The 25,791-nt window shown below is 38.1% G+C and overlaps 1 protein-coding gene across 6 annotated transcripts in view; it reads left to right on the top strand.

Annotated features, from left to right (window-relative positions):
- Positions 1-25,791, top strand: part of DACH2 (dachshund family transcription factor 2) — a 547,922-nt gene that overhangs the window by 484,584 nt on the left and 37,547 nt on the right. For 3 of the 6 annotated variants that reach the window (XM_090060531.1, XM_090060534.1, XM_090060533.1), the window contains one exon: positions 23,460-23,576. The exons of the other annotated variants lie outside the window; for them this stretch is intronic. In XM_090060531.1, coding sequence (XP_089916657.1) covers positions 23,460-23,576 — 117 coding nt within the window. The remainder of the gene's footprint in view (positions 1-23,459; positions 23,577-25,791) is intronic. 6 annotated transcript variants of the gene reach the window in all.

Here is a 25,791-nt window from a genome sequence, read left to right on the forward strand (position 1 = left end):
GGGTGGCAGGTAGGTACACAGTGGTCCTCCTTTGTTGAGGGTGTGTAGTAGTTCAGGGGGAAAGGGGATGGTGGAGAGGGCAGCGTGGTGCTGGGTACAATTGGGGATACCAGGGTATAGGGGTGAGCAAGGGACCCCTGGAGTGGGGGTAGCACAGTGTAAAACCATTATTGCAGTCAAGTTGGGCTGTCAACCCAAGAATTTGGTTTTGTTTGTTTGTTTAACTGATAATCTGCTTTTCTTCCAACTCAACATTTTTTTTACTATGGTTTGAACCCAGGTCTCATCCAGGGTCTTACAGAAGAAGGGTTATATTTACATATGTAAAGCATACCTTAGTAAAAACAAAAAAAAATGTTTGCAGATTGTCATTAAAAAAAAAAATATATCTTCAGTTGGCAACCCTGTCAATATGCATAGCATAAAACAGCCCTGAATAGTACCCGGGCTAAACCAGCTCTCAAAAGTTGCTAATGACAGTGTTTTGGAAAGGTAGCATACTACCACTTTTTGTCCTACTATCAGACTTGAGAAATAGGACCCTGGACTTTTTTCCCCCCTTTCCAAATGTGATGCAATTAAAATGGCTAGGTTTCTAGCTAGGGCAACTTGTTCTCTGCATTAGGGGCTGAATGAGTATTCTAAATATTACACTGGTACAGCTAATGGCTCTGGTTTGCATGGCAAAAGTTCAATATGTTTTACTTTGAGTTTTTTTATTCTTTCACTGGTATTTTTTACTCCATATTTTTTACTCTGCCTACTCTCTACTTCATTTTTCACTGATATTTCACTGAATTTCTTAAATCTTTATTTCCTTATATTGAACAAAAAGCTACTTATATTTAAATTTGAATCAAAATTAGGGAAACTTAATTCTTTCATTTCAAACTGCCATAAATAATTAGACATAAACTGTTATCAAAAGCATAAGTAAAGCTAAGTTTAAATGCATTTTTTAAATTGTGGATTTACTTACATCCTAATACAAATTTAGTATTTCACAGTTGATTTTTATGCTTCATTAGTGCAAATTTTTTTAAGTCTACTGCTCATTCTAATCTGCAGAATAAATAATAGACAAAATAAAAACCTTTTAACTAAGTAAAGTTAGTTATGGATCACATAAGATGGTGTTCCCACAGGTTGTGATAAAATACAGTCTTTATAAATGCTTTAAATAAATTACCATCCATCCCTTGGTACAGGAGATTAATTAAAGATAAACATTTCCAATACAGCATTGTCAGAAATCCACAAATATGGGAAATGTGAATTATTTAATCTAACATTTTTAAAGCAATAAAATGAGTTTTACCTAGATTAATCCATAAGAAATCAAAGCTAAAAACACGCACAAATATAACAATCTATCAGTAAGTTAAAAACTTAAATAGTTTTATACTTTGCATACAGTACAAATCATTTCTATGAAATGTCATTTGATAAAATAGTGAAATGTTTACTTTATGTTTACATTAGATGCAATCAGTGACTGTTTATCTAAAAGTCTTAGCACAGGGCGAGAGCTGAGAATGGGCACAGAACATCATAGGACTGGTTGTATAGGCTTCCTCTGAACTAGGTAAAAGCAGTGCTTTAGAAAATGTGCCGGCATGCAATTTTTAATGCAATGTTTTTAAAAAAGTACTACCTCATATAGACAAGTTTTAGCAACTTTAGAAAAGCTGGCTGGTTATGGTAAACCCAGGCTGCAGTTCACGATATGTTTATTTTGGGCAGCAGCTGAAACTAAGATGGGAATTGAGAAGGAAAGAATTAACTTGCTGATTTAGGAGGCCAAGGGATATATACTTATACAGTGTAGGAAGCCCCCAAAGGCCAGACTGGATCAGCAAACCACCTGCACATCTCCAGAACCTTGACCCTACATTTGCAAATTAGAGTTATATGTGGTTTACTAATACAGCATGTCCACAGTGACAAAGGCCAAGCAAATGTGTTGACAAGTAGTGTATTTATTTAGCTGCATAGCTTTTATTTACTTATTTTTTAAAAAGGCTTTTTTTTTTTTTTTAACTAAACTTGAAGTTTGTTCCTGCATATGGTTGGTGAAAGCCAGACCCCATGCCAATATGAGATCATATTGCTTTCCTTGCAGTAAGTAAAGTGCAGGCAGTGCACTCATTCAACCAAACAGGATGGAGATAGAAAATAAAGACACAAGCATGAATGCCTAAAATAAACCATTATTTATTAACTTGAATATTAGGGGTGTGTGAAATGGGCTATATTCAATTTGGATTTGGATTTGGCTCAAATCGGAGGGCAGTGATTCAATTCGTTGATTCAGATCAGTGTCCTGATTTTGATTCAGCCAAATCTGAAGATTCGATGCTTATTTGGAGAACTGGCGATTTGGCCATAGAAACAGCTTGGACCCCAGCTGACTTCCTGCCCTTTGGGCAGGGGGCTGGACTCGATGATCTCCCGAGGTCCCTTCCAGCCCTAATGTCTATGAAATCTATGAAATGTTTTTTCTACATACCCCGAGGTACCAGGCACAGCTCATGAACACTGAAATGGTGGGATGGATGGTTTGTCCCACAGGAATGCAGGGGGGCCCCCTGCATGCTCAGCAGTGGGCCCCACCGAACCCTTCCCTGGCTTGGCAATCGGCCATGGGAGTACCCTGGGTGCCTCTCCCCAGAGCCAGGAGATGCCAGTCGTTGAGCTGGGGGTGGGGGGGTGGTCCCCCATGTGCTGCACAGTGGACCCAGAAGTGGACTGGAAGTGCTTCTGGTCTACTTCCAGGTCCACCACCGAGCGCGCTGAGGACTCCCCCCACACTCCCGTGGGATGCTCCATCCGCCCCACCATCTCAGCATTCACAAGCCATGCCTGGTACCTCAAGGTATTTAGAAAAAACATTTAAAGCTGTGTCTATGGCCAAATCACTGATTCTCTGAATCAGCATCAAATCTTCATATTTGGAGTTGGCCAAATCAAATCAGAACACTGATCTGAATCAACGAATCGAATCACTGTCCCCTGATCCAGGCGAAATCCTAATAGAATATGGCCCATTTCACACACCCCTAATATTCAAGTTAATAAATAATGGTTTATTTTAGGCTGCATCTGTATTAAAGCTGTGTCTATGTCCAAATCATCAAGTGTCTCTGAATTGATTTGGATGGTTCTGATTCAATTGGAAGAGATTAAAGTTTCTCCTGATTCGATGCAGAGATTCAGCTGCCAAATCAGGCTGAATCTCCGCCAAATCGAATCAGTGACTGAAACTTTGCACAGCCCTTTGAATACATTGCTATTTTTTAGTAACTTACAAATATACACGCACAATTTTTGCCTTTTGTGTCTAAGGAAGATTAAAAATATTTTTCTACTTGTTTTATATCATGGAAATATCAAAAATATGAACTCTTGGATTCTCTGTTTTTGCTGAGTATTCCTTGAAGTAGAAAGAGTAGATAACTGAAAATAGGCAGTTTCTCTACCGTCAGTTCAAGGAATGAAGTGTTCAATGAAAGTTCAGCAAATTGAAATTTTCTCTTGTTATAAAAAGTGCGAGCTGAATAGATGTTACTAGCCAAGAAGAACAAAGAGGCTTAAAAGCCTGATTTTCCTTCTCACTCGTTTTGACTTTTGTCACTTGTTTCTTGTAATGCCACTAATTCTCTGTTGGTCATCAGTATCCTGCAGGCAGGGATAAAAACAAGATAAATAAGGCATGAAGTTTCTAATATAAAATAAAAAGCATAAAAATCCTGAGAGTTATGATCTTCTTTCTACAAACTATGTGGGTGGACGTGGCTAGTGACCATTATATAGGCAAGGTTATAGGAAGCAGTTCGTAGAAGCCAGATCATATTTCAAAGTGAAATTGTAGGGATGTTGAGAAAACGTAGTTGGGGGTGCTTTTTTAAGGAATAACGCTGGAGAGGAAGTCTAAAGACATCCTCTCTCTGCCCTCTTTCCCAGATAAAAACATAAACATGTTTACAGTAAAATCAGGACTACAAAAACCAATATGTAACACTTTATGTGCAACCTTTTTATTGATCTCAACTTGTCTGAAGTTCTCCCTTTAAATCTAATTCCATCCTTTGATCTCTACCTATTGTTTCCTGCAAGTGTGCACATCACCAATTCATCTATATTCTTATTCTTTGTGGTCTTTTCTGTCTGCATTTAACTCTTCCAATCCATCTCATTACCCTTCTGTCTCAGAAACATCACAGGTGGCTTCCGCTCCCCCTAATCCTGATCTTATCTCCTTGTCTGCACAGAAATGTTCTTTCTCTCCCTCTCTTTCTTGCTCTGTCTCAAATACATTCACACATACTCCCTTCTTACCCAATCCCTTCAGAGCCTACAGCCACCTCTGTAGTTTGAACCTTCACCACTCAATTTTTACTGGCTTAGACTAAATCCATCCATTTACATACATGGAGAGGAGAAGAGACATTGAAAAAGGTCTCCAGACTTGAAAACCTGTTTGGGTATGTATTTTAAATGAGTAAACAAAGAAAAAAATGCAAGTAAGGAGAAGAGTCTCCCAAATAATTTAGATTAGTTTTATTCAACTTTCTGAAGTATCTCTCTAAGTGTGTTGACAAAAAGCAGCAGCTGAGGTTGTTACAGCAACGATGTGCCTCTCAAATAGCACCCAAAAATCTGGCTATTGCTATCTTTGCTTTCTTTCTCTCTTGCAGCCTCTGGAAAGTAGTCTACAGGATACATACATATATATACCTTGTATTTCTCCTCTGTGGGGAAAAAACTGGGACAGCCCTACAGAAACCATTCTTCCCTCCTCTGTAAAACCTCCTTCTCTGGCTGCAATCTAATTGCTGTAGTGCCAGGCATTAGGGCTACGTGAAGCTTTGGTCACTGATTCGATTCAGCAGAGATTCAGCTTGATTTGGCGGCCAAATCTCCAAATCTGAATCAAAGCAGGTGAAATTTTAATCTTTCCAAATCAAATCAGAACCCTCTGAATCAATTCAGAGAGATTCAATGATTTGGACATGGACACAGCTTTACATGTTTTCTCTATATACCTCAAGGTACCAGGCAGCTTGTAAAAACTGAGATGGTGGGGCTGATGGAGTGTCCCACAGGAGCGTGGCGGAGTCCCCAACATGCTCAGTGGTGGACCCAGAAGTGGACCAGAAGCACGCCCGATCCACTTCTGGGCCTGCCATAGGGAGAGAGGGAGAGAGTGGTGTTTCATTTTAATCACAGAAAAACATAGATTTGGGAGTCTTGGTCCTAAGCCACACAACACAATGATGACCTAACTAGGAACCATAAGACCCACTTACTGGTTATCCCTCATAAAGAAACAGTCACAGGCCTGACATGTTTTCCTTTGAGGATCCTGTTATTGTAAGGACAAATCACTGCTGCCAATACAAATCAATCATTATTTTGAAATATTTGGGTAGCCATATGAAGTGTTAAACAGCTGAAGGGGGATAAGCCCCTGAAGTGATCCTAGTGTTTGGGGAACAAATTCTGTTTCAGTTGTACCAATGTAATTCTGAAGTAAATGGAGTTTTTTAGGGATGTATCAGTGTCACAGTTCAGAATCAATACATTTGGGAATTGAAAGTACTCACAAACTTGCAGATTAATCTGTAATTAAGCTATTACTTAACAACTATTAATTTTTCCTTTTGGAAAGTGCTATCTTTACTTTACATTATGCATGGTTTTGTGAGCTTATCACTGTATTAAATAATAATAATAACCTCTCCCTCCTGCACCCCAATCCCTCTAAATGGTCTTTTTTGAAGACCATGGAGAACTGCATAAAGGATGGCAAATCATTGACCCTAACATGCCCTTGCATGCAGGCATTAGGTTTAACCTTTCTATTACTGTTACTTGAAGAAATAACAGATAGCAATTGCCATGGTTATTTGCTGTACATAGAACATTCTGATTTTTTATTATGATCTTACCCAGACATATGTTTGGGGAAAGGAGATATAAATATTTTTAGCCTCCGAATATAAGCTGTGTAGAAATGTTATATTACCTGCTGGAAAGTGAAACTGTAGGTGACATACTGTTCAAGAATTGGGCCCAGCTTTGCTTACAAATCAGCCTGATGATGAGCCTGCAAAAGTTATATTTTCACTGCTTTCACAGACTGAATTTATTAGCTTCTTGAAATTGATTTTGGATGCCTTTCATTTGCCATTGGGCTAAAGTCAGAAGCAAAACGATGATATACTACATTTTGCTCACTCATCTTTTTATTGCCTAACTATTGTTATTGAAGAAAAGACATTCAATATATTTCAAGAAGGAGACAGAGCGCTTGTTTCATTTTCTTTTTAATTGACATAAGTTTAACTGAATGCAAGTCCTACGATCTACAACTTTAATATCAAGCCAGCAGTTGTAGAAGGGAGGTTGGGGGCAGGGGTTCAATTATATATCAGGGCTGAAAACAGAACCCAGAAGGGCTGCCAAACTTTGTACTCTTTTATTTGTTTGGAAAGAATGGTGCAAAGTTAATATCGATGCTGGAGTATGAAAGTGTTCAAGTAGTTATCTCTGGAAAGATAATGTGAACTCAGCAGTATCATTGCTTTGATCTTTGGTTAAAGTCTTACAAAACTAGATTGCTGTTTGATTGACAACCTTGTCAGAGAGTGAATGAAGACTGACACTCTAATATTGAAAATGCAGCGTTTACAAAACGTAAAGCCTAAGTTTTCTCATGACACTGCTTCTTTTGTGGAAGACTGAATCTCACATTTATTTTTAAATAAATGTATACCTTGCTGGGTGCAGCTAGAACTTATGATTTTAGTTTGTTAGCTTACAAAAGCCACATACTGAAATATGTGATACAGATGTTTTTTATATTAGCAAAACTGTCAGACTGTATTCTTGAAACTAGGATTTATCATTTGAAATCTTAAGTGTTGTGGTAGTTATCACAGGTCAATAACAAATAACAAATTGAAGACAGACATAGAGGTGGGTTTTTTATTAAGTTAATGTACCAGACAGTTTCCAAGTGGGTCCAGTGAAGCACTTAGAAGGTCAACTAGTGAAATTCCAGGGCTCTTTTTACTGTGGAGAGCTAACCTTTGGGTCTTTTATCTTACCACTGGTCATTTAGGGGCAGTAGTGATTAGCTTTGCCTCAATTTTCCATTCACCATGTGGCCTGTTAACTAATTCTTGCCTGACAATCCCTGACATCATGAAGCCAAAGACCCTCCAGTGTTGGACAACTGCATCCCATTATCTCTGAAAAACTCAAGCTGTCTCTCTATCTATTAATTTAGATTTTCATTATTCTCCTGCCACTAAACATAAGCTAAAATCACCCATAGCCATGCCAGTTTCACTGATGAACCTAATATTTGAGACAAATTTTCGAAGTGTATGTACAAAATTGACCTAAGAGAGTAACTATTTTCTCATGATACAGATTCTGTGAATGATTTTCAGAATGGAAAGCATATGCAGTTAAGCATGCAACATGGAAGACCTTATTTTCAGAACCTCATTCATGTCAATGCATTTCTTTATAATTTCATCACCAAAATTTGTGTGCTCAACCTAATAAGGAGCATGTAAAAATCACTGTGTAATTCCTTAAAAATATGATTAAAATTCCTTTCAGAAATTATTCCAGTGTGTTCAAGTATTACAACGCATATGGTAAATCATTGTTGCTTGTAAGCCAAGGTCAGAATTTTCTAAGCAGCTTCCTAAATTGTTCATATAAAACGCTCCTACACAAAAATCTCTCTGCATTATATTTTCAAGTAACAACCAGCTTAACATCTTTTCAAGACGAGACAAGATTCTCAGTGTAATTTTAATATACTGAAATATTAAATTATTGAAACTGATTTCTCTGATATGTTTTAAGGTCTTGATTTTGAACACATGTATAGGATGAAATAGGAATATTTTGATGTTGCTTTATTTCTGTTTTATTCACTAACTTTATTCCCTTCTATAGTACTCAAATTGAAAATGTGCAAAAACACCCTCAGTAGTAAAAGGAACAATGGAAGACTTTGCTTTTTCTCTTCTCTTTCAAACTGTGGACATATCAACAGTGTTCTCTGGAAAAAAATCTTAGCTGCCCCAAGATTAATAATAAATAAGTATAAATTCTTTTTGACCACATGACATAACTTTGTGAACTGTACTAACATGGGAAATTTTATCATGATTTCAATTCAGAGTAATTTCTTCCTGTGCAAAGTACTTTCTCCCTGGACAGCTGTTTACTTGCATGCAGTTGCCCTAAAGCAGTTACCTCTAGGCAGCTAAATGCAAACTGCCATATCTTGGGCAATACTGTTCATATACCTGTTGCCTCATAGCATTTTTATAGATATGTATGGATCAAAAACACATGAAGGTTTCCCAAAGTGTCTTATTTCAGTATTATATATATATTATATGTTTTTAAAATTTATTTGCTAGTTAACTGATAAAGTTCTAAAAAAAACATGCAGCTCTTTCTTATAAGCTAAATCTCATATTTACAAGCCAAAAGAGAGAAATACATAAACAGATTAATTTAAGCTCACTATAGTGCCTTCTGCTAGTGTTATTTCCTTAAAACAGATAAGCTGCTGCACCCCTTTTAAAACCAGGGTCTTAATTTACTGTTTCCTTTCATCTGTTGAAAAAAATACTTTTCTTTTTTGCGTTCAGTAGTTTGTTCTGGTCATTAACATTTCTGTAAAATTAAGTTTGAAAGGTGCTTTTAATGTTCAGATAGACTGCAATGCACATTTGGCTGTTAAAGTCAACCTACTTAAGGCAGAACTAATGTTTAACACTCACAGCTATTTGAAGTAGTTCACTGCCCAGTTTAATGGTGCTGCCAAGGGCAATGATCACATTACTTGCCATTACATTTTTGGGGGTTTGTTATTCCAGCAATAAAGACAATCTATGATAGTTCAGAAAACATTGGCTTAGATTTTAACCACAGCACTTTTCTACTAACAAGCTGACAGCTATAATTTTGGGGGGAGTAGCAGATAAGACACACTGAACTCTGTTCTTGGCCATATGCTACAGTCAAGAGGTTTAGCTGCATGCTGCAGTCTGTGCTAGTGATTTTTATGTAAGTTCTGTTGTAAAAGACACGATCAATCAAAATACAGTAAGGGCCATGCCTCACATTACACTTAGGACATGTTAACTAGACTTAAAGCATGTGCTAAATGCAACTGTATTATAGAAAAGTTACAACTTTTTATGGGAGGATTATCTCCAGATCATAATAAGTACTGCATGTTCAGCTACTGCTGGACTGTTCTACACAGATGATACAAGTTTTAAGACTGATGGGGGGGCTAAGACTGACAGCTAAATGTTGGTCTCAGTCCCAGCACTACACCAAATCCAGTTCAAGATTGCCAGCAGCAGAGACCCAGCTCAACGTGCAGATATTCTGGGTTCTGCTTCCTATACCTGCCTTCATGCACTGCCAGTGGTAGAGCCCAGCTCTTCCCCATGTGCCAGGGGCAGGTGCTCTTGGGCAGGGCAAGGCTGGGCACGCAGCAGAGAAGGCATGGGCATGGAGCATGGGAGTTGCATGTTCTTATGGGTGAATGTGGGAGCTATGGTGCCCAGTGCTAGACTCAGAATCTGGGTGGGGGTGGGGAAGGAATACCTAGCTCCAACCCTCTCCAGAGCAGGCTGAGATTGCATTACTGAATGACTGCTCAGGACCCATGTTAACTTTTACTACGGCATGCTAAGGATTTCTACAATATCAGATAAAACAGTCATGTGCAAGTCCGGAGTGGTGTGCAACTTACTGTAAGAACTGATCTCCTATAATAAGAACTGCAGTTTGCACATTGCACTCAAGACCATTTACGTCTTACATTCTACATAGAACTTCTCCATAGCTGCGGTGACTTTAAGACAATCATAAGCTTAATGGATTCTGATTTTGTGGAGACATGGAAAATGTGTTTATAAACAAATTATTCATGGGAAACTTAAAACTTACATGTGCATGTAAGTCCCATTAAAGAAAATGGAACTGATTCTTTTCCCGGTGAAGTCAGTGGAAACTTTGTTCTAAACTTCAATGGGCCCAGTGGGAGCTGCATATGTACAAGGAGTGCAGAATTTGACCCCAAGGAATAAACAACTGAATGAGTGGATGTAGTATATCTCTTATTTCTTTTCCTGTTTCTGGACCTGATTGCATAGCATAACGGATGCTATTTCTCACTTAATGAACAGGAGCTGAGAAAGGATTTAAAGTTAAACAATAAACATTTTTAGCCAGGAATGTTTTTTAATAATTAGTGAGTAATTTTTTCCTCTTACAAATTCCTCTTACTTAGGAAGTTATATCCTGGTACTTCACTGATTTCAGTAGAGATGATTGGATACAATTGAGAGGATATTAGGCTTACTGTTTTTATACTGCTTTTAGCAAATGTCTCAGAAAACCAGTTTAAACAAAGAGATAAAAATAAACATCTCATGCCAGTGAGCGTTAGGAGACAAACTGTCCATTGGTACTTGAGTTTTATACAGGAACATGGGGGCAGATCCAGAGGGGGTGCAGTGGCATGGCTGCATGTCCCTTTTGGACTGGACGATGCTACAGGAGCCTCTTGGGACTTCTTTCAAGTCCCCAAAGCATGTAAGAATTCCTGCCTTCCCCTTTACTCCCCTTCCTCCCATTCCCTGCCTTTCCCTGCTATCCTGGGGGCAGGGGAAGCTTCAGATGCTCTGCCGCTTGTGGGTTCCCTGGGAGCAGGTACAGGGAGGGGGACTCCCCCCTCCAGCATACACACCCATCCCTGCTGCTGCCTCTGTGGCTGCTCCCAGCTGAACTCAGCTGCTGGGGGGGGAAAGCTGAACTTAGGACAGTAGGGAAAGCATCAGCTGCAGGTGGGGAAGGGGAAGAGGGAGGGGGGAAAGGGCAGAGGATGTGTTCTTGAGCATGGAGGCGAAGTAGGGGGTCCTTACATGATTTGGAAACTTTAAGAAGTCCCCAGAGGCTTCTGCAGCATGGTCTGTACACCAGTGGGTACAGGGGAGTTGAGTATAGGAGCAGAGAAGCTCCCACACCCCTCTGCCAAATCCTGGATCAAGCCCTGCAGTGAAGGTTCTTGGTCCTTGCAGGCAAAAGTAAAATATTCAGAGACGCTGCAGTGCTGTAAACGCATTCATACTTTTTAAAAAGCATGTCAATATAGGTTCATTAGATAAAATAAAAACAATATGAGACCTAACAAATGACATTTCATACTAAGTACATCATTGTAATGGGCCATGTTATTCTGGACTGGGAGTATAAATGTTTTTTGTTTATACACATCCTGTAACAGTTCTTGAGACAGTCATGCACAAAACACCATTTATAATTATAGCAGTTTGCTGTTTTAATCCGCTCTGTGTTTACTTCTCTTCTTTTGTTGATGGTTAATCCATCTACATCAAGCTAAGGAGAACTCTTCATATGGCCATTTGATAGAGATTATCAGTTCCTGCCCCCTAAATTTCAGGAACACCATAGCATTTTTTGGTTTGGAAAGACTAACAAGCTGATATTTAGTTGCTTGCACAGAGCATTTTTCTCACATGAATACTTTCTGTTATGTCACTCAAATCCCATTGACCTAGTTTAGTCAAAGGAACTTTTTCACATGAATAGGGTAAGGAGGATTTGGTCCATGGACTTGATTCCAGTGTTTAACCCTTTGGATTGTACATAGTTTGAAAATCTTATAAAGAATATGATTCTGTAAAAAGCTTCATGTGCTGGGCCTCTCGTCCCCCTTAAATGTGCTTAGTAATAAACAACACATAGTTTGGACCTAAAGAGATGTTACTATTTTCTTTGTGGTTAATTTTTTCTGCATAATCTGATTTTCAGAGGTTTTCTTTAGGCAAAGAAAATAATAATTGTCAGGTTTTAGCTAAATTATAGAAAGAATTTATTACATTGTTTTGCTCCAAACTGTATGTCCAATTTAAGCACCTTTTATCACAAGTAGAGCAGCTTGATTTCAGTCAGCAGCTACTACCAAAGCATAGAAATTGAAACAAGGTAGATCCTAAAAGAAAGCATGTGTTTTATTGTTTAAAAAGAATTGAAATGCAAGGGTCAAACAATACTGCATTAAGCTGAATAAAAAAATGACCCTTGGAAGAAGAAATTCAATCTTTACAAGAAATGTACAAAAGCATCTTAAGGAGTAAGATTGATGTATTTTCTGATCCAGCACTTAGTGGGTGCTGTGAGGTTCAGTGACTATTGAGTTGCTTGTTTACAGGAACTTGGCAGATACAGTTTTGTTACTCTGGGTTGTAACAACCTTTGTAAAACCTCTGAAGCTCAAATAGCAATAGATTCATCATCTATACATTTCATAATTTACAGAACTAGTTGATTGAAGCTGATTTCAAATACTACTTTTGGTTTAGAAAGCACAGCCCTGCCTTTTAGTAAACAATTAAAATGTTGTTTCACTGTGTTTATTCAGAGTGTATAAAGCCCTGTTTGACATGTATGAGACACTACATAGCAGCACACAGCTGTAGCCCATCCAGCATCTTCCAAATGAGTTTGCACAAGGAATAAAAGATTGCCATCTGAGCAACACTGGAGGGAGACGAGAGCAGACAAAAGGCAGTTAGGCACTATGAAAAATAAAAGACCCTGTTGAGAGAGAAATTTCAGAGCAAACGCCCCAATTTTACAGAGATATACTGTAGCATGCAATGTACATTGATTTTAGCTCATAAAGTATGCTGCTATTGGGATTCATTAAGCTTCATTTTCCTGTACTATCATGAATGGATATGTCAGCCACTCACCAGAGTGGTATGCAATTTCAAAGCAGGGAGAGGTACCATAAAGCAGAAGGAAAATATAACATGCCCTACTGAAATGAGCAAGTCAGTTTTAAAATCAAAGTGTATTGGTTACTAAACCCTTGACTTATAGTAGCATTAAACAGAAACGAAGAATTTAAAAAGGAGGCTATAATAATCTATGAAATAGATTATTTAGTACAATTTACAAATATCAAATAATAATCATGGTTAATTCATACTCGCATCCCACCTGTACTGAAGAATCTCATGTATCAGTGTTCTGTCAATTTTGCATTTTTCTTCTTTTTCAGAGAAAAGCAAATATAGATCACTACATAGTGTTTTTTTAATTGAATATGCATATTATTTTCTTCTTTGTATACAAGTTGGCTTTTTTCCTATTTCTGTCTTTTGCAGGGGATAGAAAGGAAGAGTTCTTCATGGGTCCCTTTTGTTTTCTCTCATCTCCTTTTTCCTCTAAGCCAGCTGTAGAGAACTAGCAACAGTTTTCTGTAGGGTTCCTCACCATTTCTCCAGGCTTCAGCTAAAACAGATTGCTGACTCTAGAACCCTATGACTATTGCGGGTTTCAGGATGTTGATGAGTGCTCTGATCTTTGGAGTTTGATATAGATTCTGTTTGCCTGAGGAAAAAAAGTGTCAGTTCTGGGCTGTTGTGTTTTTTGTATATATTATTTTGCATATTTTCCTTTTTAATTTTTTTTTATATACCCCCCTTTCCCCTCCCCAATAGTCTATTAAGATTAGGCAAGCACTGATTTTAAGCTGGAATGTAAAGGCTTCTATTTAGTAAGGAGTGACTTTGGAATCTGTGTGTTTTAATTCCCTTGAAAGATAATAGCTTGAATTATCAGAAGCTGTTTTGTGAAGCTTGAAACAGTTTTCCAAAAACTCTCCAAACCCTGTTGTAAATTTTTTACAAAGCAATACATAAAATCCCAAAACAATGTATTTGTATTTAATCATTATAAACTATATTTGAAGATAATATTTTGTTCTATTCATCCTTCATTTACATCTCAAGATTAGAGCTTAGGTTTTGCATTTTCTCGGCAGCAGATCTTGGTCAGTATTAAAATAATTAGCATTAGGAGTTGACTTTACTACCAGAACTTACTACAGGGTACTCTACATTTCATCTCCTGGATACTTGCACTTTTAAGTATGGGGCACAGTAGCTTGGGTATACAGTTTTTCATAGACTTTTATTAGAGATTAAGAACTAGGAATTAAATTCCCTGTGCTGTTAGACCATAACATATTGCAGAAGAAGACTAGTGCACTGAATTAATCTACTTTTAATTTTTTATCTGTTACCTCATGGATATTTCATCTGACAATATTCAGATAACAGAGCCCTACCTGCCTTTCAGGGTAATAAGTTTTATATAACCTACCAAGATGATAAAAGGGAGTAGGTGGCACTGGGAAGTAGGCAGCCTTCCCTTTCCTCAAAGCTAAACACAACATGACTCTGATTTGCCCAACGGAAAGATATAACAGATAAAGGTCACAAAATATAGCTTCCTCCTGTTGAGGTTTTCTTCTGACTTCCCATCTTTCACTCTTTGTGATCTCTGGTTGCAGCAGAATAATGATGTGGTTGGGCACCCAGGGTGGCTGCCACACACAATGGCAGCAGTGTCTTCCAGTTGCTGAAGCTGCCATGATTGCAATTGTGCAACCTAACAGAAACTGTTTTGTTCACTTCATACCTCCATTGGAGCCCAGGATGGTTGCCCCTGTCACCCTGCCATACTGCCTGATAGGCTCTAATGTTGTAGCAGAAGTGCTTAGGATGAGTGCCGGATAGCAGACTCTGAGAGCTTAGGGCTAGAGATAGAAACTAGTACAAGTACCCAGAAACCAGTTCAAATCTGTAATACAACAGAAATTCAGTGCACACAAACTGCTCTCAGAATGGCCAAAACCAGTTTGAGATAGACCTGAATGGATGTTAGATTAGACTTAATTGATTTAGGTTAATTTGGTTTATTGAACTTCTGTCCAGATCCCCTTTCAGATTCAATTTACTCACAATCCCCCAGCATCCCAGGATGTTTTGCGCTTCCCTTTACCCACCCCATCCCTCCCCTGACTTGCAGGTTTGGTGTGCTAACCCTAGCCCAAGCTCTCTGTTCCAGACAAGCAGGGAGATGTGCTCTAGCGCCCCTTTCCTTTTGGCTTGGGCCACTGCAGGCATGCTTATCAGTTCAATCAATGCAGCTTAGACTAACGTGCAAAGATTGAATTGATTCAGCCTCAGGCTTTTTGACTATCTGTACTTAGCCTGTACTCCAGCACTGCAAACCAGGAAAGTCTAAGCAGAATTGTGACCAGGATCCTTCCTCAGGTGACAACAGGGAAAAGATTGGATCCTTATAGTTTTAGGGCACAGTAGAGTAGGTTTCCATAGACCTTGGTAGGTAAAGAGACTGTAGTGACTGAGAAGATATTAATTGATGCTTTCTTCTGAAGATGAAGAAAATATGAAACTTTATTAAATTTGCAGCTAGATCCCTCTCTATCAAAGAATCATAGTAGAATTTATATTGGTGACATCTCTGATGTAACAGCACTAACTTACCTATTACATTAAAGATGATAGGTAAACGAAGAAAGAACTAATTTCTTAGGTCTGACTGTGTCAGACTAACAGAGACCAACATTAAAATGTTGGAATGTATTAGCACAATGCTCTTTCTTTAGCCATATGTAGATTTATTGAAAAGGAAACTGCAAAGGTGGTAATCTTACTGTATAAATACATGCTTTTAAATAAAGCCAGAAGTAGAGTCCCACTTGTATTTATAAAGGATTTTCTAGTAATCAATTTTGAGAGTTGCCTTGTTTCTAAAATGTAAATATGTTACTGAATTTCCCCCTATTTCTACGAATAATTATTTCTGATTAAAAGTGCCCTGGCCTGACAGCACCAGGGAAATTAATAGGAAAAGCTTTCTATGAGTTTTAGAAGATGAGCAAAGACATATTCTGTCTCTTAAAATTATTTAAGCAGGTGCTGTGGGAAGCCATTGCTTTTATAAGGCTCTTCAGATGTTTACAGCAAAACATTTTTTCCCAGTGATTGAATTTTTCAAAGTACTAAAATACCACAGAGAAATATGTTTCCCACCAGTTTTATGGCTCCCTGGATGCATTCAGTACAAACCTTGTATCTGCTTGGACACAAACACTCTATTGCAAAAAGATATCTTGCCATTTTAACAGGCTATACTGCTCTGAAAGGCTACACTTGCATCACCAATGGGAATGTCGGTACCTTAAGAGTAATACTGCTTTAAGGGCACTATTTTATTGAAGCTGGCCTGAGTAATTTGCTCCTGACTGTTATACACCCCTATTTTATTAAGGGTATTTTACATCTGTGGAGGAGATTACTACCACTCTTATTTTCTCCACTGCTTGGCTTTAATGGATGGTATGGGATATAATATTTATTAAGCCTAAGCAGAGGAGGTCATAATAGCAGAATTGTCCTTTATAACCTATTTTATACAGTTGTAAAATAAACCTTAATAAAACAGGAATAATTACCCAGGAGTACAAAATGCACGTACCCTGACAGTCAAATATTTTGAAGGATTCTGAGGGTTTATCGTCTACTTATGCACATACATTAAGAAACCGAACTTAACAGTAATAATAATAATAATAGAATGCTATTTTTAAGCTTATTAGAAGATATGAGATATCATGTGTGTCATAATTACTGTATTAACATAAACTATACAATAGAAAGCACTTCTGTACAAGATAAATACATTGCAGGTAATGGTTATACTTGCAGGAGAGTTTATTTTTTTCGAGGCTCGTTATTACCATCATTTTCTGTATTTTTTTAGCATCAAGAAGGGCCCCAAGCTGATGGTTAGTTTCCTACCAAACAATTCATCTGATCTTACTGATTAATTCCATGTTTTGATACCATGGAACAATGATGATCCTTGTCATTCTGCTTCAGAAAAATTATATCAGAGCCTGTAAGGTTTACCTGTGAGAACAAATGAATTATTTTACTACTTGTATAAGCTGGAAGGCACAAAGTGTCTTGATTCCAGTTTATTTTACCAGAGATTAGAAATATTGACTTCATGGAAGAAAATGGACTGATTTTTTTTGTTTGAAGCTATACCAAATCACATGGGATTTGTATTGATAGTTGGTGAGAGAGTTTAACATACTTGTTCTGGCTATGCATCATTCACTTAATGCATTGCACATAGAGCTGTGTGGGTGCAAAGGAGTGCAAAAATTAGATGCGACATTGGGTTAAGTATTGGCATAAAGATCAGGATAAATTTTATTTTAAAAAAGAGAAATAATTGCATTTTCCCAACATGTTTATTTGAAATCGTAACATACTTAAGAAGTACAACTTTTCTTGTTTTTGGTAATGCTATAGCCATGACTAATACAGAAAAAGGGGAGCAAAGGGTTAAAGGAACAGTTATACAGCAACAAATGGCTACCTTGTTATTGGAGTGAAGAGGATCATTGCCTGGCTTGGGTGGGGGTAGAAAAAGAGAATTACTTTCATACGTCTTCCCCTGATATTTTCTCTTAACTTTTTTTCATTCTGTATGAGGCATTGCCTGCCTTGGAACAATGAGCATATCCATTGTCTGAAACCCTTGGATCCCCAAATCATCTGCAGTTCTGTCCTGCGTCTTGGCCTTCTTTGGTTCCTTGCCACCCTGGCTCTTGATATGGCTTCTCCTGCTGGTTCCAGCCCCTCATAGTTCTCTCTCGTGGGCAGAGGGGAGGATTTCCATAAGAAGTGAATATAGCTCTATAATATAGTAATTCCTGATAAGGCTTTCCAAAAGGGAATGATGCAGATCTTTCCCTCTCTTCCCTTATCTCTGTCTTCTCTTATCCTCCTATATAGATCTAGGGGGAAATAATTGGGCCTGAAGTTGTTATACTAATTATCTAAACTGACATTCTTGCAATGTGCAAGAGGACAGAGTGGTGTGTAAAAAAGATGCACTAAAAACACCTACAGTATGACAACAAGTAGTAGGGTAATTGCTGAAAATGAAGTCTTTTCTGCCATGCCTTCCTGTCAACATCTGTTGTTCCATATGGAGTCATAAATATTTGCAACAAAATAGTTGAAGAAATAATCTCAACATTAATAGGGGAAGGCTGAATCCGCCAAGAAAACTGAAGATTCTTTTTTTTTTCTTGGCAAGTTCCACCTACCTACCCTCATCTGACAGTTTAAAATCTCAGTAGAAGAACCATCTGACTGCAGTGGAACTTAAAAATTAGCATAAAAAGAAGCTTGTGTGATTCAGTAAGCGAGTGAGTTAGCTGTAAAAGCTTTTGTAGCCACTTGATGATGGAAGGCCATCTCTGGGGCTTTTCTCCCAGTTTTATTTCCTGGTTTAAATTTTTGCTTTTATCTTGACACCAGAAGAATTCTATATTTATGCAGAAAAGGGGAATGTTACTCTTCTTACTTGGTTTCTGTAATTTTAATAAAGATTCATAAAGTTGTCAGACAGAAAATAAAATTTGGTACTACTTGATTTTTCATTTAGAATTAGGGACTCTTTTGTGGAGTCATTCATTCAGAACTCCGACTCCGAGTTACCTAAGTTGTTTAGGTAGAATGACTCCCAGCACTACCTAACTATGTGGATTGACTCCTAGCAGTGCCTACATATGACAAAAGAATAACCACACTACAAATCCTAAATAATAGGAAATTAATTTAATGCATTGTTTTGCATGTTTTATAGGTAATGTCAATTTTATAAGCAGAATCTGTTGTATTTCACTTTTTTGTTAATTAAAAGGACTTCACTCAGGTCTAGAGAGAAATTTTTTAACTTTAAAAAAATAGTTATGCTAAATGTTCACAGTAGTGAAGTATTCTGCATTTTTATTCAATTTCTTTTTCAGAAATTCTCATCTAACTTAGATTTCTTTCTTGTTAAGGTTTGAATTAATAAAATATGCTCATTTTTTTTACTGTCAGTACCATGCAAACATCAAAGTATATTGTAAATATGCACGAGTTAAAAATAGGTATAATTTTCAGTGTTATTAATGAGAACACATTGATGAAAATGTCAAAGCTGTATAATTATATAGCATTCCTTGTTAAAGAGTGTACAGATAGAGACAGACTGAAATTACAAATTTCAGTTTATTTTAGTCAAGTTTTCCATTCCAGGGTTATCTGTGATTCTTAGTCCTCTTTCCATTCAAGCATTTCTTAAGTGCCGTATTATGAAATTCTCTATGGGTACATGCAGACATTACAGTTAGATCAAACTAACTATGGTGTAGGTCAGTCTAAATGCCATAGACATTCAAGGGCTATAAATCAGAACAAAAATGGCAGAGCCAAACTATGCTAGTTCACCTAAGTATGTGAACTACTCTAGATTAGGAATGAATAACCCAATAAAGTGAACATTTGCACATGTTTGGAGTGCAGCTCTGAGGTTAGGAAAGCTCAGCTGCTTGCCCCAGCCTCAGAGCTGTGCTCTTCCTGCTACCCTAGCCTTCCTCTGCTGCCTGGGCTAGTTTTAGCTTCCTGATCTCTTACCCCCAGATATACAACATCCTGCCCTCCACAGACCTGCCAGCCCCCCACGTATCATCAACCCCGTCCAGCCTATCCACCCCTCCCCCAACCCCAAGTTACTTGCATTGGGTTCTGGGCACAGCTCCTGACACCAGCAAATATCTGCACATACCTCTCCCAATCTGTGATCACACAGCTTAAAGGATGAACATAGATGAGGTGTGATGAATGTTTGCATGCATCCTGTGTAAATGTGCTCTCATAACTCCAGAGATCATCTCAGTAGAAAGGGCATTACACATACTGCTTGCCCAATTTTCTGATTTTCTTAAGCCTTTATAGTGCTCCAAATGTTACAGAAATTATCTCTTAAAAAAAAAAAGTATTTCAATATATTCAAAACAGTAAAAAAGTGTTTTTGGTACTACTTTAGAACAAATTTAATTCATTTTTAGGACATGTGGATAAGAACAACAAGGTAACTGAATAAGGTGATATGGAAGATTAGTTGCTTTTACAGTTTATAATAGCTTCTGGCATATGTATCCTGGATGTATGTACACAGTGGCTAGATACTATTTTTAAGTGTGGTTTTTTTTATTGCAAAGCTTACTAGTGAAAAATGCTATTGTGACATCCAGTGATATATAAATCCTTTTTAAACTGAGGAAAGGTATGATTTAAAGTTCCTGTAGTGGATTAATCAGCTACTCTCCAATTGCATTCATTGACCCTGTGCATTCAGGGAGTGTAATTAAGAAAAACAGCAGTGACTTTAATATTGGCACCTGAATCACAAGGTTAAAGCAGTAAATTTTGAAGTCTGATTTGTGCCAGGTCATGAGGAGGTATCTCTCTTCTCATTGATGAAAAGAACTGCTCAACTCCTAGCAGGGAAACAATAAGAGAAGGAGTGGGTTGTGGAGGGTTTTCACGGCTCTTAAGTCACTGAAGACGGACAAGTCTAGCCTCACAGATTATACATACGTGTATGCATGTGTATTTGAGTGGATGCATTTGTATACATATCTATGTACATCTATATTGTTTCAAATAAGACTTCAAATGCTCTTCTTAAATATTGGTCTCACTGTAGGAGACGTCAATCCTACTAATAGCTAAGGGATTGCAGTTTCCAAGGTTTAACAGAAAGTTAAATGAAGTATCATCTTTTGAAAAAAAGCAGTTTATTCTGTTGTTATCTACTGCATTCAACCCTCATCCTGCAGGACTCATATGTTTGGATCTTTATGCCTGTAAGAACCTGAATGAAGTAGATTTACAGTTTGAAGTCAGTGGAACTTGGATGGACATATGTGCATAGGAGGATCATGTAAAACTAGACTTTTTATTCCAAAATAAATACATGGGGATCCTGCTTTCAGAGACAATGAGCTCTTACATCTCCCACTGACTTCAATTGGAATTATGTATTTAAGTATTTAAGACCAGAAAGAGAACCATTGGACCATCTAGTCTCCTCTTTTGTAACCACAAGCCAAAAAGTGTTGCCTTATGTGAAGCCCAGTGGGGTCAGATACTCTGGTATCAGGAGACTATGAGTGGATACAAGTGTTACAATTCTATCTATATGTAGATAGATTACTTTTTGGTCCAGTAAAAATGTTCAGTGTACAGGCATTCACAGTACTTAAGTCTAAAAATGGCATGCCTGGTAGAAAGTTAAAACCTCATATTACGAGGTTTAAGTCTAGTGCGGTGGGAGTTAAATGGGCATAACAAACACTTGTATAGTTACCCAAGGAATAGAAGCTCCTCTGCTGTCCTTCAGTATCCCAGCCTGCATTGCTTCACATCCTTCCTTCCCTTGCAGAGGGATACTCTGAGACTTGGCTGGACTTGACTGTTCTGGCCAAGTCACAAAGGAAATCTCTCCCCCTGTCAGCCCAGGGAGACTGGGAAAACCCAGCTTCCTGGCTGTACAGCTGAACCCCCCCCCCCAAATTCTCAGGTTTAAATGTTGTTGGTACTGCCCAGCCGAGGACTGCTCCAGTTCTCTCTGGGAGCAGTTTTGCAGGGGAGGGGAGCAGGGAGTAATGTTCTCCACCTCTTCTTCAATCCAGGGATTACCTACCCAGCAATCCCGAAGGCCAGTTTCTCTCGGTGGTAGGGGAGGGTCCACAGGCTTTGTTCCCAGGAAGAGCTGTGCTGTTTGGGTAAAGGAGGGGTATGGCCTCCACCCCCCACCTACCCTGTACCTAAACTGCAGCTCCTGCTGGGACTGGAGCCCACTGCCCCCTCCACCGCAACCACTGACAGGGAACAACCTGACCTGGCCCTGCTGGACTGGAGACTCAAAACCCACCTCCTCCACAGAACTAGACTGGCCCAACCTGGACCCATCAGCACCCGACCCTAACACAGCAGCATCTGACCCTGACTAGACTCACCTGACCTGAACTGAAACTGGGTCCATTGCCTGGTGCCAGAGGGGTAAGGATTGATGGGGTGCTGGAAGGGAAGTTTTCATTTCTGAAGACAGCAGGTACAATCTGGATTTGCTGTCTGAACATCTGCCAGCTGGGCCGGGGGGAGGAAGGGTGTATTGTGGAGATTGAGGACATGAGCCAGCCAATCAAATAATGGCCTGTGCCCTCCAGTGATGTCAACTGTCTCCAGGTAGACTGTGGAGTCTGAAAAGCACAATGGGACGTGTGCTTTTGGGTTCCCTGGCTGTGTGTCATCAGCAATCCAGTCTGCCTGCGTAGCTAGCAGCTGGCCAAATGAACACTTGTACAGAGGACTTCCAACCCCTTAAACTGTGCTGCTTAACTTCTGCTGGTTCATTTGAATACCCTAACTACCATGCCACAGGCAAAGAATACCAGTCTGGCACCAAAGCCCAAACCTTTGCAGCGATTAACAGATGTGCCAGAATGATCGCTGCTGGCAAACCAGGTTCCCAGAAGAAAGCAAGGTCCCTTGTAATCTGAGCTAGGGGACAGTTCTTTTGTGATGCCCAAAGGGAGTGAGCAGGAAAATCATGAGCATGGGAGGGACCACAGTGTTGAATGGAGTCTCTGTATTGCTTCACAACCCACTAGTCATCCCATGCAGTTCCACATCTCTAGCTGTGGCTACTACTCTCATGCTTCGGAGAAAAGCCAGAAACCCAGAAAACCCAGCTGAGCATTCCTGATCCCTAAAAAGAACTGTTTGGAGTCTTGAAACATGAAATTTTATTAGAAACGTGATTTTAACACAGAGCAACAAGTGTTATAGGACTAGTCACTGTGATGCAGTCAGTCATGATCTCCCACAAGTGCACAAGCCGCTCAACCTCACACACTTGCTGACATCTTTTCTTAACATATTATAAACTTGATTATAGAATAGAATAAGGTTTGATCCTACTATAAACACCAATTTTACTTCATTTTTAAAATGTTTTTGAAAGTGAAACTAATATATTCAGAAGTGACAGGTTTTAGTCCATTCCTGTTGATTCATTAGAAAAATGTTTGTTTGGGTTTTTTAAATTATATCCTCAGTCCACATTTAAGGAAAGCCATTATGTCGTGCAGTTTGTGATAAGAATAGGGAAAGCTTAGGAACTATACATACATGATTACGTTTTTCACCCTGCTTTCTCTATCTAGACCCACTTGTTTGTCTCATCCATATGCTATATCTTATCTCTTAAATGCTAAATGCTTTGAGGCAGGGATTCTACATATTTATAGAAAAATAGGCACAAAATGGGAGGAAGGCAACCTGGTAAGCTTATGAATATTTAAATATTTATAAATAGTAGCTTTAAATGGTTTGCTTGTAACTTGCTAGTACAAAAGCTTGCGCATCTCTGATTTAGTTGGTCTACAAAGTGCAGCTCTACCCTGCTTTCTGCTAGCCTGTGTAAAATGAAGGTGACATATTGAATATAAAAGATGCATATCTAACGGTATTAAAGGAAAGCTTTTAGAACAGAAAAGCACAAACCTGCTAGTTAATAAAATTGCTGGCCAATTTTATTTGTGCTGTCATGCATCTTCTATTCCCAATCCTGATTTTTGTGTTTAGGCTGGAGTTTCACTTTCCAATCCTTATTTCCCATGCTTAAGGAGACAGAAGATGAAATACAGCAGTTTGCTGAATCAAGAACAAACTTTCTAATAGCCTTCAATGCAATTTCCATGGGTAATATTCCATTCATTCTTAGTATTTACTGTATATTTCTCTCTGCTGCGATATAATTCTTGCTTACCTATATGTCTATTCATCAGAACCACAGCTAGAAATTAAAATAAAAAGACTGCCCTCTAAATAGATTCCTGAATGCTATTATGAAGTATGGCAGATTTAACAAACAGGCTCAATAAAAGCAGTCTTCCCTTTGCCTCAATAAATAGAAAGGTTGTTTGTGTCCTTGGTTAGATAGTAGTTGTCCTAGCTTGATTTCTTGTTTATTCTATTGTGTTTTGTGCATGAATTCGGCTTTTAACATGCACCTCTTAAAATCATCATGCTTCAATCAAAACCTTTTTCCTTTTACTATGAAGAGATGCGCTTACTTAATCCACAAAATACACTTCTAGCACTTGCCCATTTTAATTGCTTTGCCAATTAGGATTTCTCAACCCTGGGTAATAAATTTCTGCCTAACTGTGCACTTATTCAGCATGTGGACAAAATGTAGACGCTATTCACATGTGAAGACCTATTACAGGATTGAAATAGATTTCTAATGCATTTATCATTCATCTTTGCAGTGTGTGATTTCAATCAGAAAAAAATGATAAATGGTTTGACAGTTTCCACCCATATACACTAAAACATAATATGCTTCTACTAGTTTTCAGCTATTACAGACTTTAACATGCAATGTGACCTTGGTCTGCAAAGCATGTTTGGTTAGCACAAAAACTTAATCATAAGAAGTCATAAGTAGAATCCTTCTTCTTTACTGCCCTTTTCCTGGGACTAGGAAATTTATTGCTTGTGGGACAGGTAGGATATGAACAATGGGCCAAATAGAGTCCAGGGTTATCTCATCTGTGTGAAAACTGCTGCTGAAAATCGATGTGACCTCTGCTATACTGTCATCCCAATTCCCACCCTCTGTGTCCTATTTGTCTTTTGCTAGAAGCTTAGATCTGTGTGCTGTCTCTATGTGTCTCTCTTGGGCCAGATTATCAAAATGAATCATTGCCTGCATACCTCTTATATTTCTATTTATTTTCCTGGTGTTGACTAGGTCTGATGAAATATGATTCTTTTTGCATTTGATCCTCACTGCAGCAAGCAGCACCTAATTTAGCTGTGTCTATCTCTTTAAAGAAGAGTAATACTATTTTGAAACTTCAATCTACTGTACAGTAACATTACAAGCCATAGACCATGCAACCTGTCTTCACAGTCAATAGTAATTTTCCTTTCAGCCAATTTAATAGTATTACTTTCATCTCCAAATAGTAGAGATTTCTAGATATTTTAAAGAAGTTACAGTTTTCCATTATGCATACTTTATGCGTTACTCCTTTTCAAATGCCACTTTTGTTTCATCTGCCTAAACTGTGTAGCATAGATGTTATTTCTGTGTAGTATCATATGCAGCAACTAATCAATTAATTTTAAGAACTCTATCTGTTATATAAAATATTTAAACAGGAGAAACAGTATATAGTCTTTGAATCAGCAGGAACTCAGTGTTCTGAGTGTGTAACCAGAGTCTTTTAAAAATAGATCATTTATACTATAGATAATCCAGCTCTGCAAAGATGTGAAGATGTTGCAGACTTTTGCTATTATTAATACTAGGAATCATTATCAAGATGTTCCATTGTATGTACTTACATAGTGAAAACAAATACTCCTTAAATATAGATGTCAAAGAATACGTGAAAACTGCTTCCAATCTGAATCACTTGTCAGCAAATGTATTTCAGAAATATAACAGAGATCGCTTACTACTCCAAAGACATCTTTGGAATTTTTTTATCAAGATACATAATTTTACATGTGCAATGAGTCTTCAGTTTAATTTGTTATTTGTAACTAAAGACTGATTGTCTCTGTTTTTTTTTTAAAAAAAGAAGGCCCTGTGAATATGATGTAGTTTAATTGTAAATCTTGGAATTAATATGACCAGGGCACTTGACAAAGGAAAATATCAGGAGTGGTTGTGCAGCTGATTTTAGCAAACACATGCCTCATAAATTTATAGTCAGTATATTAGTTTCAAGCTTTACTAAAAAGCAGTTGCTGTGAAGATGTTCTTCATAGCTTCTGAAAGTGCCAAAGTTAAAGGAATATTTTTAGGATAGGATTTCACTGAATCATTACACAGATATATTTTTTAAAGCATTTCATTAAACTATTCAGATAGTTTACAGGGCATCATATCATGTAAAAT

This window comes from Crocodylus siamensis, chromosome 8, assembly GCF_052110815.1.
Source record: "Crocodylus siamensis isolate JL-2025a chromosome 8, ASM5211081v1, whole genome shotgun sequence".
NCBI lineage: Eukaryota > Metazoa > Chordata > Crocodylia > Crocodylidae > Crocodylus > Crocodylus siamensis.